The 16,031-nt window shown below is 40.5% G+C and overlaps 1 protein-coding gene across 3 annotated transcripts; it reads right to left on the bottom strand.

Annotated features, from left to right (window-relative positions):
* Positions 1 to 361: 361 nt before the first annotated feature.
* LOC149288172 (ras-related protein Rab-6B-like) lies at positions 362 to 15,155 on the bottom strand. 3 transcript variants are annotated; one of them, XM_089492025.1, is made up of 8 exons: positions 15,086 to 15,155; positions 6,130 to 6,188; positions 5,766 to 5,825; positions 5,507 to 5,612; positions 2,521 to 2,632; positions 1,810 to 1,903; positions 782 to 848; positions 362 to 426 (listed from the first exon to the last, which is right to left on the bottom strand). In XM_089492025.1, exons 1-8 carry the CDS (start codon positions 15,153 to 15,155, stop codon positions 362 to 364), a joined length of 633 nt encoding a protein of 210 aa, XP_089348151.1. The 3 variants fall into 3 exon arrangements, with proteins under 3 accessions (XP_089348151.1, XP_089348152.1, XP_089348153.1); XM_089492026.1 differs by having other exon boundaries at positions 5,772 to 5,825; XM_089492027.1 differs by lacking the exons at positions 1,810 to 1,903; positions 2,521 to 2,632; positions 5,507 to 5,612 and having other exon boundaries at positions 5,772 to 5,825.
* Positions 15,156 to 16,031: the final 876 nt, after the last annotated feature.

Below are 16,031 nucleotides of genomic sequence, written 5' to 3'. Positions count from 1 at the left end.
AACGGTTCTGAATTCCTAAAGTCTAGACTGTTGATGACGAGCGAGTGATCGTATAAGAGGGTTTGTGTAGTTCTTACGGGTGGTAGACTGTTAAAGAGGGGGGTAGGTTTGAGCACAAAGAGGTAGAACTAATGGCCACGGAGAGATGCTAAAGTGTGTTGACAACAGGAGACTCAAGTCCGAGACCAGAGCCGGCAAACCAAAAACCCGGGGGGTACGTATGACAAGGGAAACGGGTGTAGTGGGGGTATTAACAATCCCTAGATGTGATTTCCAAACATTTGTTTTTTCAGGCTAACCAATAGGAAGCATCGTAGGCTAAGTGCATGGCCTGGGCAGCGGACCCGTCCACCGCTGCAAATTAGCAAGAACACCCAGCATCAGTCACTTGCGGTTCCTGGGGTTTGTCGAGTTTTATATCAATCACTGATGCAAAGGTTAAGGAAATGTAGAAGAGTGCAGACATGATGAAATGATTGCTTAACATATCATCTGGCAACAACGTATACTTAAAAGTACTGCACTCCATTACTGGGGGACTGCCATGTTCCTCATTAGCACCCATCCTTATAATTATTCTATATACCACCTGTCTTTTAATACATTGAGATGAAATAACAGATCCAGCTAATCTGCAACTGTCTGAAGACATGCTATGGAAAGATTCATATATGTAAATATATATGTGTATACTTTTGCAGAATAGTATACTCCAGGGTATGGTAATTAGATTCTAAGGGCTATAAAGCATCTCACCCAGACGCAACAACATAAAGGATACTGCCGTCCTTGCTTTTCTCTTCAGGACACTCCATCCCCGGCAGAGCAGATGCCACACGACGGAAAAGCTGGAAAAAAGACAACAAGTGTTACCCAGCTGAAATGATGTTTAGGAGATGTTTATTAACTAATAACATCTACCTGTGTCATTTGATCTTATTGGGGCCGCTCGTAATATTTTTGGGAAAGAACAAATCAAAATGAATGTGCCGTGGTTTGGGGAGAAATGTTTTCATTTGTACTAGAGGTTAACTATAATGCAATACAATAGCTTTTTTGGCTGGACACAATATAACAAAGTTATTTTTGAAATGCCCAAAAAATTTGTAGAAAGCAGCTTGTCCTTTAGAAGCTACCAGCTGCTTTCTCAAGGAGACTGGCCCAGCCTGCCCGCAGGGAGTAATCTAGTCTGTCGCATCTCCTGCAGATCTGTAGAGATCTTAATCCGATCCCCTATAGCAAAAGAATGGATCCATACCGCAGGGCATCAAGCCTCAGCTTATAGTCTGAGACATGCACTGACGTCATTAGCGAGTAGCCTGGAGCCAGGAATAAAGTTGCCCTCCTCTCCATGTCCAGCATGAGGCTGTTTGCCCCCGTGGAGGAGAGCATGGTTTCATAATTACTTGGCCTCCAATGGCCTGTAGTCAGACAACCAAAAACCTCAAGAAGAAGGGCTTCAGCACTAATACGGAACCATGAAGAATGACTCCGGCCCTGCTGTGCCGTCATACACAATGCACAGCATCTGTTTGTTCTACAAATCTAATGCCCTGTTTATCCTGATGAGAAGTTCTACAGCATGCGTTTTTAAAGTGCAAAGACAAAGCCATTTATATATATATATATCAGTATGTGTGTTAGACAGTTCTAACCAGCTAGCCAAGATAATGTTACAAATATTAAACATTAAAATATGGTAATGTAGCCTTTTGGGCTAAATGTATTTGGATTTGGACTTCAGGCTTGGCCCTCAGGCAGCTAATTGCCAGTCTGCTACGGCTCCCGTCAACTCATGCACTGCCTGACCTGTTTAACATTGTATCCGGTTTTGGCACTGGTTTCGATAAACATGATGTTCAGCTCCTTGGCCCGTTGTTCTCCCGCTTCAATACTGATTTGCCTTAAAGGAATTGAAACAGAAGATAGCAATGCTCTGGAATAATGACTATAGTAATCATAATAATATTCCCACCAATAGATTAAATACAGCCGGGAAAACCTCGATACTGAGTTTTATTGCAATTACAGGGAGTATAAAGAAATTCGGCCGTACACTATGTCGTTTTTTGTGCTGATGAATGCAGCCTTTGTTATCTGCATTGAAATCAATTAAAACCTCGTAGGATTGTGGCATTAAGTCGGCACGCTCTGTATACCCCCATTGGCACAGATGAATTAGAACTGTGTATAAAATAAACACAGGTAGACATGGAAAGCCTTACATCACCGGGATAAGTAAAAAGAAAAGTAGAAACATAACAAAAAATCTTGCAAGATAAACGTCATAAATTACTAATGATACCGTTATAGTTATTATAGTAATTATAGCGAGTCTGATCTGACTGCGCCATAGCTTTACTTTTATAAATAGTGCATGCATTTACAAGGGAATAAGATGTAAATTTAAAGGGACCACTTAACTATTATATGCATTAAAAGCCATATGATGGCTGGAATGTCCATTAAATAACCCTTGAACCAAAGGCTTTTCTCTAACGTGCATATAACATATATTACCTTTTGTCTGCAAGGTCTGTCTTATTTCCAACAAGCATTATTATAACATCACTTCCTCTTTCTGTTCTGACATCATCAATCCATTTTGAGGTTTGAAAGAAGGAATTCATATCTGGGGAAATGGTATAGAAGTCAATGTTAAATCAGCCTATGCATGACATACATACTTATGGAATGAATGGGATGAATGTTTAACAGCATAATGTACAAGAGTTACAAATAACAAAAAAGGTAGATATTTTGGCACAAGTATGCACTGGATGGAAATGTAACCACTGGCATACCTGGAACTGGCTGAAAATGTCTACAGTATATACAGGTGTATCTATACATTTACTAGCAATCTCGCTAGCATAATATATATATATAGGTAATGTTCTTCGGTCTATATATTGCACCTTTTGTCATTTACCCACGTGAAATATCAATATTATTTTAAAATTTATTTGTGAAATGGGTTCTCCCATTGGCCAAAACCTGATACATCTGGTCATTTTGCTTTTTGAACCTTTTCTGATGTTCGGATAAAGGATTTTTCAGCACGGTCCCTGCATTAAATGCGCATGCACAGGGACTGCGGATCAATTAAAGAAATGATGGGGGAAACAAAAAAAAACAAAGAGTTAAACAAAGCGAAGCTTTCAATAGTTTTTGTTTTTTTGCAGTTCATTAACCTTTCCAAAGCTTGCAATAATATAAACATTTTGTTTTCTCACAAATCTCTCTAACATGTGATGCCGGCTTCTCCAGAGCATAAGCAGACATCTTAATTAGTGAACTACACATACAGACAACGGAAAAGCAGAGAAGGATGCTAATGACATGCTAAAGAGGTGCTAAATGGTGCCGTTAATTATATAATAGTTGATAAAGTGTTTTTTGCATATTTACAGGGTGCCAAGGGTGCGCCCGCAGGGGGTCTGCGGTGCTAATGCAGTAATCTGCAGCTCTTGGAGATGGCACAGCGGGCTACATGCTGGCTACTCTTCTAAATACAGCCTACAAAGACTCCATAACAACCTTTATTCACCCAAATTCATCACAGACACTGTCTGGACTCCCTTTTCAACAAAGAGCCCCCAAAGCCTGACAGGAAAGCTTAATCTATAATGTTCCTCAAGGAATAGTCCTCTCAACGGTTTCTGTGCAGTAGAGGCGAGTAAAGACTTTGCTTTGCCATAAAAAATGTGAGAAAGAAAAATGATTTTACAATAATATTTTTGATTACCGTATTTGCTCGATTATAAGACGAGGTTTTTTTCAGAGCAAATGCTCTGAAAAATACCCCTCGTCTTCTAATCGGGGTCGTCTTCTAATCAGACCTCAAATAGAGGTCTGATTATGAGACTAAGATCCAGATCCCCCGCACCGCTGCAGGGGACCTGGATCCTCCTGTCTCCCCCCCCCACACACACTTACCGGTGCTTCCTGCTGTATTGCCGGGGCAGCGGGTTGACGTCTACGCGATCCGCGTAGACAACGTCCGCTGCAGCCGGAAGGAGGTGTGGCTAGCAGCGGGGGTTGTCTGCGTCCGTCGCGGATACCTTCCCCGACTGTCAGAAATCAGAGTTCCCCGCACAGGTGCCGGAACTCTGATCTCTGACAGCCGGGAAAGGTATCCGCGATGGACGCAGACAACCCCCCGCTGCCAACTCCACCTCCTTCCGGCTGCAGCGGAAGGAGACGTCAACCCGCTGCCCCGGCAATACAGCAGGAATTTGGAAGCACCGGTAAGTGTGTGTGCGTGTGTGTGTTAAATGGGGGACATAGGGCATTTCTGGAATGCCTTATACCCCTATATGCCACTCTGGCACTTAGGGGGTTAAAAGGCATATTATGGGGCAGAGTGGCATATAGGGAGTTATAAGGCATTTCAGGAAGCAGAGTGGCGTTAAGGGGGCATTTAATAGAGCACTCTGCCTCCTGAAATGCCTTATAGAGTGCTCTATACAATGCCTTTTAACTCCCTTAATGCCACTGCCTCCTGGAATGCCTTATACCTCCCTATATGCCACTCTGCCCCATAATATGCATTTTAACCCCCTAAATGCCAGAATGGGATATAGGGGTATAAGGCATTTCTGGAGGCAGAGTGGCACATAGGGGGTCAAAAGGCATACCATGGGGCACAGTGGCATATAGAGGGTTAAAAGGCATATCATGGGCCACAGTGCCATATTGGTGTGGCAAGCCTGGGGGCAGATGTGCGTAACTGGGGGACAGGTTGGAAAATACAAGGAAATAAAAACAAAAAAAATATTTTTCTCAATCATAGCTTTTATTTAAAAAAATAGTTTACATGAATTAACATTTACTGGTAAAACTTTTTTCCTTTAGGGTCGTCTTATATTCAGGCTTTTTCTTTTTTTCCTAAGTTAATATTCAGATTTTGGGGGGTCGTCTTATAATCAGGGTCGTCTTATAATCGAGCAAATACGGTACTTTATTAAAATGTTTGCCTGGTAACCTTAAAGGGGATTGGCCATTATTACTTAAGCTCAGCTTGGTTGAAGATGATGGGATCTGAAATGTAAACAGTGCTTGAGGATCAGTGGTTTCCCAACAGTGGATCCGTCACCATGTTTTTCTTTTAATTCTATGCTTGAAGGATACATTCTCAAGTCAGAGCTTAGAGAGATTGCTGAATGTAGCAATTATTTCTTCTTGGTAGAACATGAAATAAGAGGGTGCTTCACATTGTTTGAGTCAAGGGCATCTGGACAGAATGTTCATAGGGTCCACTTATATATTGTTGTTTTTCTATATATTTTTGAGTAAGTTGATGGAGATATAAATAACTGATTATAGTAATTCTAACTTAACATGCTCATCAGTTCTGTATCTGTAGAACCCTACTGATAGTTGATGTGCTGTCAAAGCCATTAGTTAGATTAGGAGGGTTTGATAGCCCATACCACCATACCATCTATCATACACTCACAAAGGAGGCAACATTTAAGGTCATTTAAGTTTAAAAGGTACTTACTTGTGATGTCATAGACCACTACAGCCACAGTGGAGTCCCGTATATAACTTGGTATGAGGCTGCGGAACCTCTCCTGGCCTGCGGTGTCCCAGAGCTGCAGTCTGACCTGGGACAACACCATACAGTAGAGACACAACAAGAGGAACATGGATGAACGTAGCAGAGGAGAATAGTGTTACCTAAAAATTCTCATAGTGTTAATATCACTCTCAATGTGGCAAATAAAGAGACTCCCTAGTTCTCCCTTTAATATGAAAACACTTACCGTCCGATCCTCTAGATACATCGTCTTTGACAGAAAGTCTATTCCAATTGTAGCCTAGAAAAAAAAGGTGTAATGCATAAATGTGATGGAAACCCGTTATGGTACATTTCTAATCTGTAAATACAAGGTTAGATTTAAAGTTCCTAAATGATTTTCTCAAAATATCTTTAAATGTTTTCTAATAAATTTAGATCTTTCCACCATTATGGTCCTTGATATCAATTAAGACAGTGTAGTAGACTTGCTGTACAGAAAAAAAAGAACATACTAAGTCAAGGTGGAAATCCAATAGCTTGGGAATTATTTGACGTAAATAGTAAATACTGCTTCTTAATCTGTAAGAACCAAATATGCTTACCTGATATGTGTTGTCAAAACTGTCGTACATAAACCTTGTGATGAGAGATGTTTTCCCAACTGAAAAACAGAACAAGTGTACATGAATATATTTGCATCTGTTCAAAAAAATCACTATTTAAGCCAAATGAATTATCAGTATATATGAAAAGTCTATATGATAACGCATCTCCCAAATGTCCCTCTTTAGGAGGAACAGTCCTGCTTTGGGACCAAGATCCCATGTGCCTCTTCCTTCTTCCATCTTTTTAAGACCTTTGGTGAGTATGAGTTTGTTGTAGTGTTCTACAGCACGAAAAGCCACACTGATGTGCATATAAACAGCAGAAGATGTGTTTATAAATTACATTCTATAAATAAAATGCATTATCCTCCCTCTAATGGCCTAACTCCATTACATAAAGGCTATCAATCAGTCATTGTCACATTAAATATCTTGGTAAACTCCTTTCTCATAGATTCGTCTCTGACCACAAAGTAAACAGCTTTGCAAGTGATAATGAGATCAGTATCGTATCTGTAATGTGAATAGTCAGGTTGTATTTTTCATATCATATAGTTATTAACATAGGGCAGCTACATTTAACGGATAAAGTACCATATTTTTTGAGGGACTGTACTTAATATTAGTTTTTATATATTTATTTATTATACCTATAGTATTACCCTAAAACTACATTTTTACCATCTTATGCCAATTATCACCTAGGTGGTGAATGGCAATCCCATATCTACTTTGTGATTAACTTTATTCAACTTCCTCCATATAAAAGGAACAGCTAGTCTGCCCTAATGTACTATATATATACATTTTAATAAATAAGACACATATATTGATACATTCCTCTATCTTATTGTCTCATACTTGCTCTGTCCTAAAATTCTATAGAAGGAACCATTTTATGTGATTGTTTGAAGCAACTCAAATTAGCAAATTGTATTATAAAGAAGGAAGAAGTACACCTCTGTAATGAGAAAAGTCGAGTGGGGGGGGGGGCGTACAGCTGCCCCGATCAGCAGCTGCAGCCATGATCTCCCTCTAGTATATGTTTATATGTGTGTGTGAGGACAGTGTATGTGTATATGTGTGTTTATGAGCAGGTGTATGTAAGGGCAGTGTATGTGTATATGTGTGTGTGTAAGTGCACTGTACGTGTATATGTATGTTTATGGGCAGGTGTGTGTAAAGGCAGTGTATAAGGGTCCTGGGAGGGAGGCTAACATTAGCCTTTTTTTAATTAAAAAAAAATCTCTGCTGTTGACTACTCTTCCAATGATACTCAGTCAGCATTATGGTGGACACCTGCCTGGCTGAGAATCATAGGAATTGTAGTTCACAGCTAGCATCTGCACCTTTACGGTTGACTGCACTAACTGCTCAGCCAGCATCATGGAAGCAGTATGTCTGGCTGAGCCTCATGTGAACTGTAGTTAACAGCAGATGATATGCCAGGTGTTAGTTGTGAATTTAAACTCATGTGGACACCTGGCTGGCTGAGCATCATGGGAATTGTAATTCACAGCTAACACTTACTGTTAACTGCATTTCCCATGATGCTCAGCCAGCATCATGGAAGTAGTATGTCTGGCTGAGCCTCATGGGAATTTGGTGTGTTCTTTATTTTTAATATGCATGACTGTGCTGACAAAAATGTAGCGTGTTTTAAGTAGCGATGCAAGCGCGGCATTGTGAAGTGCAATTGTATTGATGAGTTCCGCGAGAGCGATTAAATAAAAGGTGTCCTTCTTTCACATTTTGAAATGTTGGGAGGTACCATACACAATAAATATAAAAATAGTGCAAAACAAGGAACAATTTGTTTTTGAAATGGGGTTTTGTTTGTGCCATTGTGTTCTACAAGGCCACATCCCTAATCTCATAGTATCAGAGATAACAAAAATTAAAATGGCATAGTCCTATCTTTAATTCTGTATAGGATATTGGAGGTTGCCTGGTTACATTTATATTTTATACAATAGCGTGAGAATGATTTGGAGTATACATATAGCATCTCAACGGCTTATACAGTAGTTTGCAGCCGATACTTTCTTTTAATCAGAATCTCATAATGAAATCTAACCAGTTATATCTTTAAACATTGCAAGATTTTATTCAATAATTATTATTTCTTCATCGTATATTTTCTGAGGCATACAGATTATTTTAGCCAACCACCCTTCACTTAGTGAGACATTAAAGGCGACATATCGTCCTCCCTGGCAGACAGCATTCAGACATCATTTACACCTTCGGAGATCTAGAAGGACCAAAGTGCGTGCTAAATGCACCTCTCTGTTAAACGGTAGCTTAGCAACAAAGACAGAAGGGACCACATAGCCCAGGCAGACCTTCCCTGGAGAGCCCACAGCAAAACAACCTTTAATCCACACGTAGGCTGAAATAATGCTAAATATTCTTTTATTTATTAATATACATATTATTCTACGTGCTTCCTCAAAGGTCTACTCTCAAATAGGTTAAATTTAAAAATCTCACTTGAGTCACTAATAAAATACACTGAATTCGAGGCATGTATTCTGGCATATGGCTCCTTTAAGTCTCCATTGTATGATATGCAATTAACACCGAACACCTAATTCATGTCAATTTCTGTCATTATAATCAACAAGAATGTAATCTGTTTAAATCTCTTTCTATCTGTACCAATATAAGAATAAATGCAACCACAAGACCACCACCACCACACCATGTGTTGTACAAGCTAGGGTAGGTAAGGAGATCCTAGATAATAAAAATGGGAGCAATCAACCCCTTAGCATGATGCAAACTAAGTGAATGAAAAAGTGGGAAAAAAAACATTAATGAGAGAAAGAAGCCCAAAAATGCCTCATTTCTTTCACATTTCATTAAAAGGCGAGATTCTTCAAGAGCAAGACCCCAGCAAAAAAAATCCCATGGGTCGTATCATATTATATCACTAATTTAATATGGTTCTCAACCCAAATTAGTTTATTCTTCCAAATATATTAAAACCCCGGTCAACACCGCTTTAGGGCTAACATGATTCATGCTTCTTCCATTCCCTCCTCGAAAGCTTTAATATGACACCCATTGCTCTGAGGCACATCTGAGACAAAGCCATAATTGTGCCCCCCCCATCACTTGTGTTATTGTTATTTTAATTTAAGGTTCATTACTTTAAATAGTTTCGGTTTTTATATTTCAGCCCTGACATCACATTTGCCTCTAGCTTTGTACAAGTGTTCATACATTTCCCACCATCCCTCAGTGCTGATTATATCCAAATCGTACTGTCAGTCCAAGTATGATTTTGTAATATACTTTACCCTTTCTGCATTGTCTCAGCCTAATATATAGATTGATAATAACTGTGTTGTCCATCTTTAGAGCAAGCCGGACCAATAGACACAAAGACATGGCATGGACAGTGACGTATCGTGGCCTAGGACGGCAGGTCCAGGGGGGTGGCAGTCCTCCGGCTGCCAAACGGGGGGCAGATCACCCTGCTCAATGGGCTGGTTAAAGGGGAGATGTTTGATTTCCCCCACTGGACCATTTACACTATGGAGGCCGCACCACACAGCTTCTATAGATTGTATTAGAAGGCGCTGCATGCCTTTAGGTCACAGAATGCCATTGAATGCGGTGCAGACGCCAACTGATAGGGGGGCAGCAGCCTTGGTCAGGTCTAGGGCAACGCGAAAGGTAAATATGCCACTGGGCATGGATAGACTTTAATTGGAGGCCAGAGGACATTTATGTATGCTATGGGGCTTTGTAGCTCACACGGCCCACAGTACACCATAGCCAAGGAGACTCCACCACATCTGTTCTGACAATGTCCTTTTGCACAGGCTTTGTTGAGATCCCTGGAAAATGAACTCAAATTCTTTGTCTAGAGGAAGTTCCTCGTCTATTGATCCATTTTGTATGGAACTGAGGATGCCATAGAAGAAGCTTGGTGCCTAATGTGTTGTGTTAAGGACACATTGTGGCTTTCAAAGAACTGGCCGATCCTGGGTAGGGAACAGGTCAATGTCTCCTCAGTGAGGAGGAGTAATCTTCTCCCGATCCTCTCAGACCTTGGACTTTTGGTAGGTCTATTGTTTTTTTAAGCTTTGGCCATACACTTTTAAATGAGGAGTAGAAATCCCAGCATGCAACTCTCTCAGACACCTGTCAATTGCTATTGATTTCCAGGCATCTTGCTGCCCAAGGCTTTATCATATTGGCTTAAACTGATATTTTATATTTTCTCTGTAGCAGAGTAAGATGGGGCAATGTATCAACATGAGCGTCCTTCTCACAACTGAGTTAACAATCATATTCGTTAAGTTAATCTCCTCTTTGCTTTGTGTTATGACAATGCAAACTGAAGTGTATTAGAGAAAAAAAATTAAATAAAATAACATTTGAAACATAGAAATATAAAAGTTGACAGGAGATAAAAAAAGATTGGCCTATCTAATCTGCCCATTTTTCCTGATGTAAAGACTCAGACCCTAATCAGCCCTCGGTCTTGTATCAGACTCAGAATATCTTTATGTCTCTCCCATTCATGTTTAAATTCCCTCACTGTATTAGCCTCTACCGCTTCTGTTCCACTGATCTACCACCCTGTAAAGGCAACAAATAAACATAAAACAATTCCTAAACTATTATTTTTTTACACTTAAACTATACATTAAATTAAGCATAGTGCTCTGTGAGAGGGGTGACGGGATCTAGAGATACAAGTTCACACCAGATATACGCTGTGTAAGAGGAGAGTGGTACGTTCGATAGAAGAGAGTAATAATTTAGGGAGTTGAGACGGATGCTCACAAGCATCTCTTCCCGTAGTTTGTATCTGATAAACTCTTTTGTTACTATGACTGCTCAGATTTGCTTGCTGTGGATTATATCAGTACTGAGTAGCCCACCATTGAAATCAGCTGCGTCAATCGGGTCAGGGATCACTGCCATGGGTTTGCGGGCTATAATCGCACTGGACGTGAAGGGGCCTTGCTGCTTTTGACATGCTTTGTAACTGTAGCACCATTATATGACAGTGATTGAAAGGAACAGTATTTTATGACATGACGGTTCCTTGAGGTTGATATATAGTATACCCTTTAGCCTTCATAGTGGCTTCTATGTGAGAGGGAGCTTTAAAATTAAGTTGTAGGGAGTTAGTGAATGGCAATTGCATGTGGAGAAAATTAACTGAATGAAGGAGAAATGAATATAGATAGAGGGAATGGAAGAGACAAACACAAAGAGATTTCCTTCCTAAAAAAATAGATAAAAAGGTATGGCCTATAATCCAGATAGAACAGTAATATACAAACACATGTGTATGGTATAAGGTTCATAAGGTTCATTTTGTCATATATTTTGGCATATATATATATATATATATATATATACCTGGGCAAAATGTCTGACACAAATGATTTAATTGCTGCTAAGTACTTAAATCTCAAGTTTTCTTCTCTAGGACTCCAGTTCATTTTTTGACCCAAACCCCACTGTCCCTGCTTCCTCCCCTGATCTACCTCTTTTCCAGGAGCTCAGAATGATTGCTGGGTGTGAGCGTGATAATGTGGATGAAAGCAACAGTTCATGTGATTATAAATTTTATTACAATTCCCAGTAAACAAGTGTCCCTCTGGCCACTTGATATGGTGGGATGCTCGTAGGTATGTAGCCAGGCTGTGGGTGGGTCGGTTTCCATAAAGGAGCAGAGCCCCCCTAACCCATTTCCAGACTAGACTGGGTCATTAAAATTCTTCTCAAAGACTCTGTGTCCTTCAGTGAACCGTCTGCTTTCCTGAGAAAGCTTATACAGCAAAACCCTTTCTATATCCGACCTCTGCTGACGGCTCATAAGGCCTGAAAGAAAAGCTACTTGTCACAAAACTGTGCTGTTTTACATTATTGTTACAATTCTAATGAGACACGGAGTTCCTATTTCTTTAATTATTTTCATGAAAACAACATTATTTCAGCTTAGCTCTTAGCATTCTAAAGCAAAAGTTATTTTGTGTGATTGCACACCCTTTGGCACTGTGAGGGTTATTAAATGTATTACCAAATTCTCCTCTAGTAATAAGGAGCATTAACGTAAAATATTCATAATAATAATGATGAGAGCTGAAAAGTATGATTAGTTAAAGACAGAGAAGTCTGAGAGTCATTAAGATGAGAAACGGAGTGAGACTGGAACCGAGTGAAAATAATTTGCGAGCCATTAACCATACGAATAGAACCAAAGACATCATTAAGTATTTATTGTAACAAAAAGGAAATGTGTACGCTATGTGATTAAACACAATATTTCGTGGTTTAATATGGGGGACAAAGGGCCTGTTTTATCCCACAGCAGGCTTCATTTTTTCTTCTCTAGTATTTATCTGATATAGCTGTCCCCTCGCGTTGATATGAGTATCAAGACCTACTCTAGTGTCCACACAGGAGCTCAGTTTCGTGCCCCTTTTGTTTTTACATTACGTAGGGTAAAATGGTCTCTTGCACTTTAAGGCCAGCAGCCTATAAGTCCCAGGTGTGCAACACAACACAATTTTACCGCATGTGCTGCACATTGGTAGGTTTTAGACTCTGTATATTTTGTAATGTTGTAATATCTTTTGATTTGCTTTATGTTCTCTTTATTGATTTTTAAACATTATATAATGTGTGTTTCTTTTTGTAATGTTTATAAAGGTCTGATTTTAGGGCAGCCTATGGACCCTCCATAGGCTGCCCTAATGTAATACATACAGACAGATCAGGAATTGAAAGCCCTGCCCTTGTGCTTGCCATCTAGCTTTATGGTACTTTTACACAACACCCCTGGCAGGAATGGTGGGCTTTTGAGGGCCCCGCTCGTGAGTTTACAATCTAAGGGAGTAGTATGGGTAATTGGAACAAAAGGAAGGATGAAGTATTTCAATCTGAGAGCCTGCAAGCCTTGCGGATCAATAATGCATTAGAAGCTTAGAAGGCAAAACTCAGCCAGTGTTACACAGCCACGTGTTATATGGATGTTGCTTGTGCAAATGCAAATAGGGGGACTCCGCAGAATCCACCATACTTTTTTGCCTCTTTCCCTGTCCCCCAGCTATTTTGCATGCAGGAGATATGTTTGGCCGAATGCACCGGTGGGCTCCAGCTCAGTGAATGATACACGCGGGGGTCCTTTCAGAACCCTGTGTACATGTCCGGCAAGCTCTCCCATTCATCAGATTAGGAAGTAGGACCATAGAGGAGGAGGGCAGCTACAGTGATAGGGCTGTGTCTTCCAGGCCAGGTAAATGTTTTTATTTATTTGCTTTCCTTTGAGGAGAATGCTTATTAAAATACTTAATTATGCGTTCTTCTTCAATGGGGTTGTCAGGGACATCAAACTGTCCCTTTTAAGTAGAAAAAAATCGGAGGTTTTTGGAACAAAAATAATTTGCGTAAATGCTGAAAAAAATGCAACTCGATAACATTAAATAAACATAAAAAGTAACCACTAAATAAAAAAAGAAATCCCTGGCCAATCATCCCCCTGAGGTAGCCATATCATAATCCTGTTACTCGCATTACTAGATTACTCCGTTTAATAACCACAATCCTTTAACTGATTTCTCAGCTACAATGGATTGATGACTTTGGCAATAAATGTCTTTCCTGAGGTCAAAGGGTCTTAAATATTAGTTCACAGCTGTGGCCTTTGACCCATTGGGTGAAGCTGAACAAGGATTTGTCCTGTCCTTGATAAAAAAAAGGCTACACCACACATCATTTGAGCCGGAGTCAATTCTTGCTGTCCACATGCAGTGTACCGAAGCAGATATACACCCAAGAATCGCCACATTTCGTCATGTTATGTCGTGCACACAGGTTTGATTTTGTTAACCAATATATATAAATCCTGCAGCGTTCTACCAAGATTAATTAGCTATGCCTTTTCTATCATCAAGAAATGTGATATCGGTAATCTTTATACTGTACATACGTACATACGTGTTGTGCTTCATGAAAGATTTAGAACATGTAATACCAACTCCTTAACAGCAGATCGGAATCAATTCAACAGATCAATATTTTCTCAGATATAGATATGTCTTGCATAAATGCACTTTATGTCTTCATAGCCGAACCCAACCTCTCCTGGGCAGAGACAGATGATTTTCGGTGTTTTCGTTAAATAAACACATACCACCTTCTGCTAACAAATCCTAATCGCATTCTACTGATAAGAGGCGAGCAGTCTGTGGATCTCACAGACATATCCCGGGAGTCATTAAGGGCGTGCCTAGCTGATAGAACTCTATACTGTATATAATATCAATCGATGTATGGAGGGTGCAGTATTATATTCCAGCATTGGATGTTAGGGCAATATCAATGCTTTTCTACATTCAACATGTAGGCGAAACATCTTACTTTTAGGCAAAATCTATCATCTGAGAAGATTAAAGGGCCTCCATACAGTATAGCCGGTATAGAATTGGAAAAGGCCATCTGACTGATGGCACTCATGAATAATGGTTGCATTCTGCAGGTATTTTGGATGCGATGTTAACCTCACCACCTGCCGTAAAAGCCATAAAGTGCGTAGATATTTATGTGTTAGCAAAAAAAATGACAGGCCCATGGGTTAAAAAGAATAAGCGAGATTGGTTCAGGTTCTGCGCAACAGAATAATTATTAAGGGGGTGATACATCTGCGTCAGCATGGGAGGGGTTAAAACCTCACCTGTGTCTGTACCCCTTCCAATTAAACGGGGGTACATGTATGTAGGTAACACATTGTACTAATGAGCATGCTCCTGAGAATGCCCAGGCTATGCCTCCCAGTCATGGGTACCTTTTTACATGTCAGAGGCATCTTCAGTTGAGCCCGTATGGTTAGCTCCTTTAGCAGCACAATTTAGAAATTAGGTGTTTTTACAGAAACCCCATCAATTTCCCTTTGACCCCCCCCCCATGTGCTAATACTCACCACTTTGTTCTCCAAGGAAAACCAGCTTGAATTTCCTCAGTGGGTTTCCAAAATCTCCCCCTGCAGACATGATGCTCGGGGAAGGACCAGGAGACAAGACCAGAGAGAAGAGCAAAAACAAATCCCTTTCTGCAGCCTGGGTTTCGGTACACTTAGTCCGGTCTGCAAGATGACCAAGAGATGACGAGAGGCAGATGGAGGACAGGAGGGGTCTACAGGGATATCAATAGGTGAATTCTTTACTGGGGAAGTGAGACTACAGTAGGTGAATAGGGATGCTTCAGGCTGCTCTGCTGAACATCTCTCTCCCCTCCCCACCCATTCACAACACGCCTGCGTGCTCTTTCTCCTTCACCCCCCTTCCCTTCCCACCCTGCCTGCGCTGATGTCAGTTCACTAGCTTTTCTTCAGACTGGGAGAGAAAGGGAGATAGACGGGCAGAGAATCTTGCTCTAAAAACACCTGCACCGCCCAGCTATATCAGAAGGACAGACGAGGATGGATGTGGTGCCGGCCATCCTTGAGAGAAGGACTACAGGAAGGGGGCAAACTGTCACGTTACGGGGAAACGAAACCGGGGGGGGGGACAGCAGTGACTCTAGATTGTTAGGAACCCTAAGCGAAAAGATTAAAGGGGATCACCAATACAAATAACCGATAGAATTATACATTTTTATTATGAGTAATAAGTGTCTCACTCCTCCCGCGTCATTTGAAGGTACTCCTTAGACCAAGAAAGGTGCCAACGCAGACACCTTATCTGTTTTTTATAGTAATGCCACCTCTCTCAGAGGGATACATAGAATTTTGCGTCATAATGTGCCGCAAAACCTCAAATCGTACCTGGTTCATGGCTTTGTGTTCATATCTTTTGTAAACCCCTCACTATTCCATATACGTACCACCTATATAGGTGAAAAAATATTTTCTTTCATTCTGATTAAAC

Source organism: Sceloporus occidentalis, unplaced genomic scaffold (assembly GCF_023333645.1).
Source record: "Sceloporus occidentalis isolate IW3139 unplaced genomic scaffold, rSceOcc1.0.p SCAF_53, whole genome shotgun sequence".
Taxonomy (NCBI): domain Eukaryota; kingdom Metazoa; phylum Chordata; class Lepidosauria; order Squamata; family Phrynosomatidae; genus Sceloporus; species Sceloporus occidentalis.
This window is presented reverse-complemented; position numbering and strand designations above follow the sequence as displayed.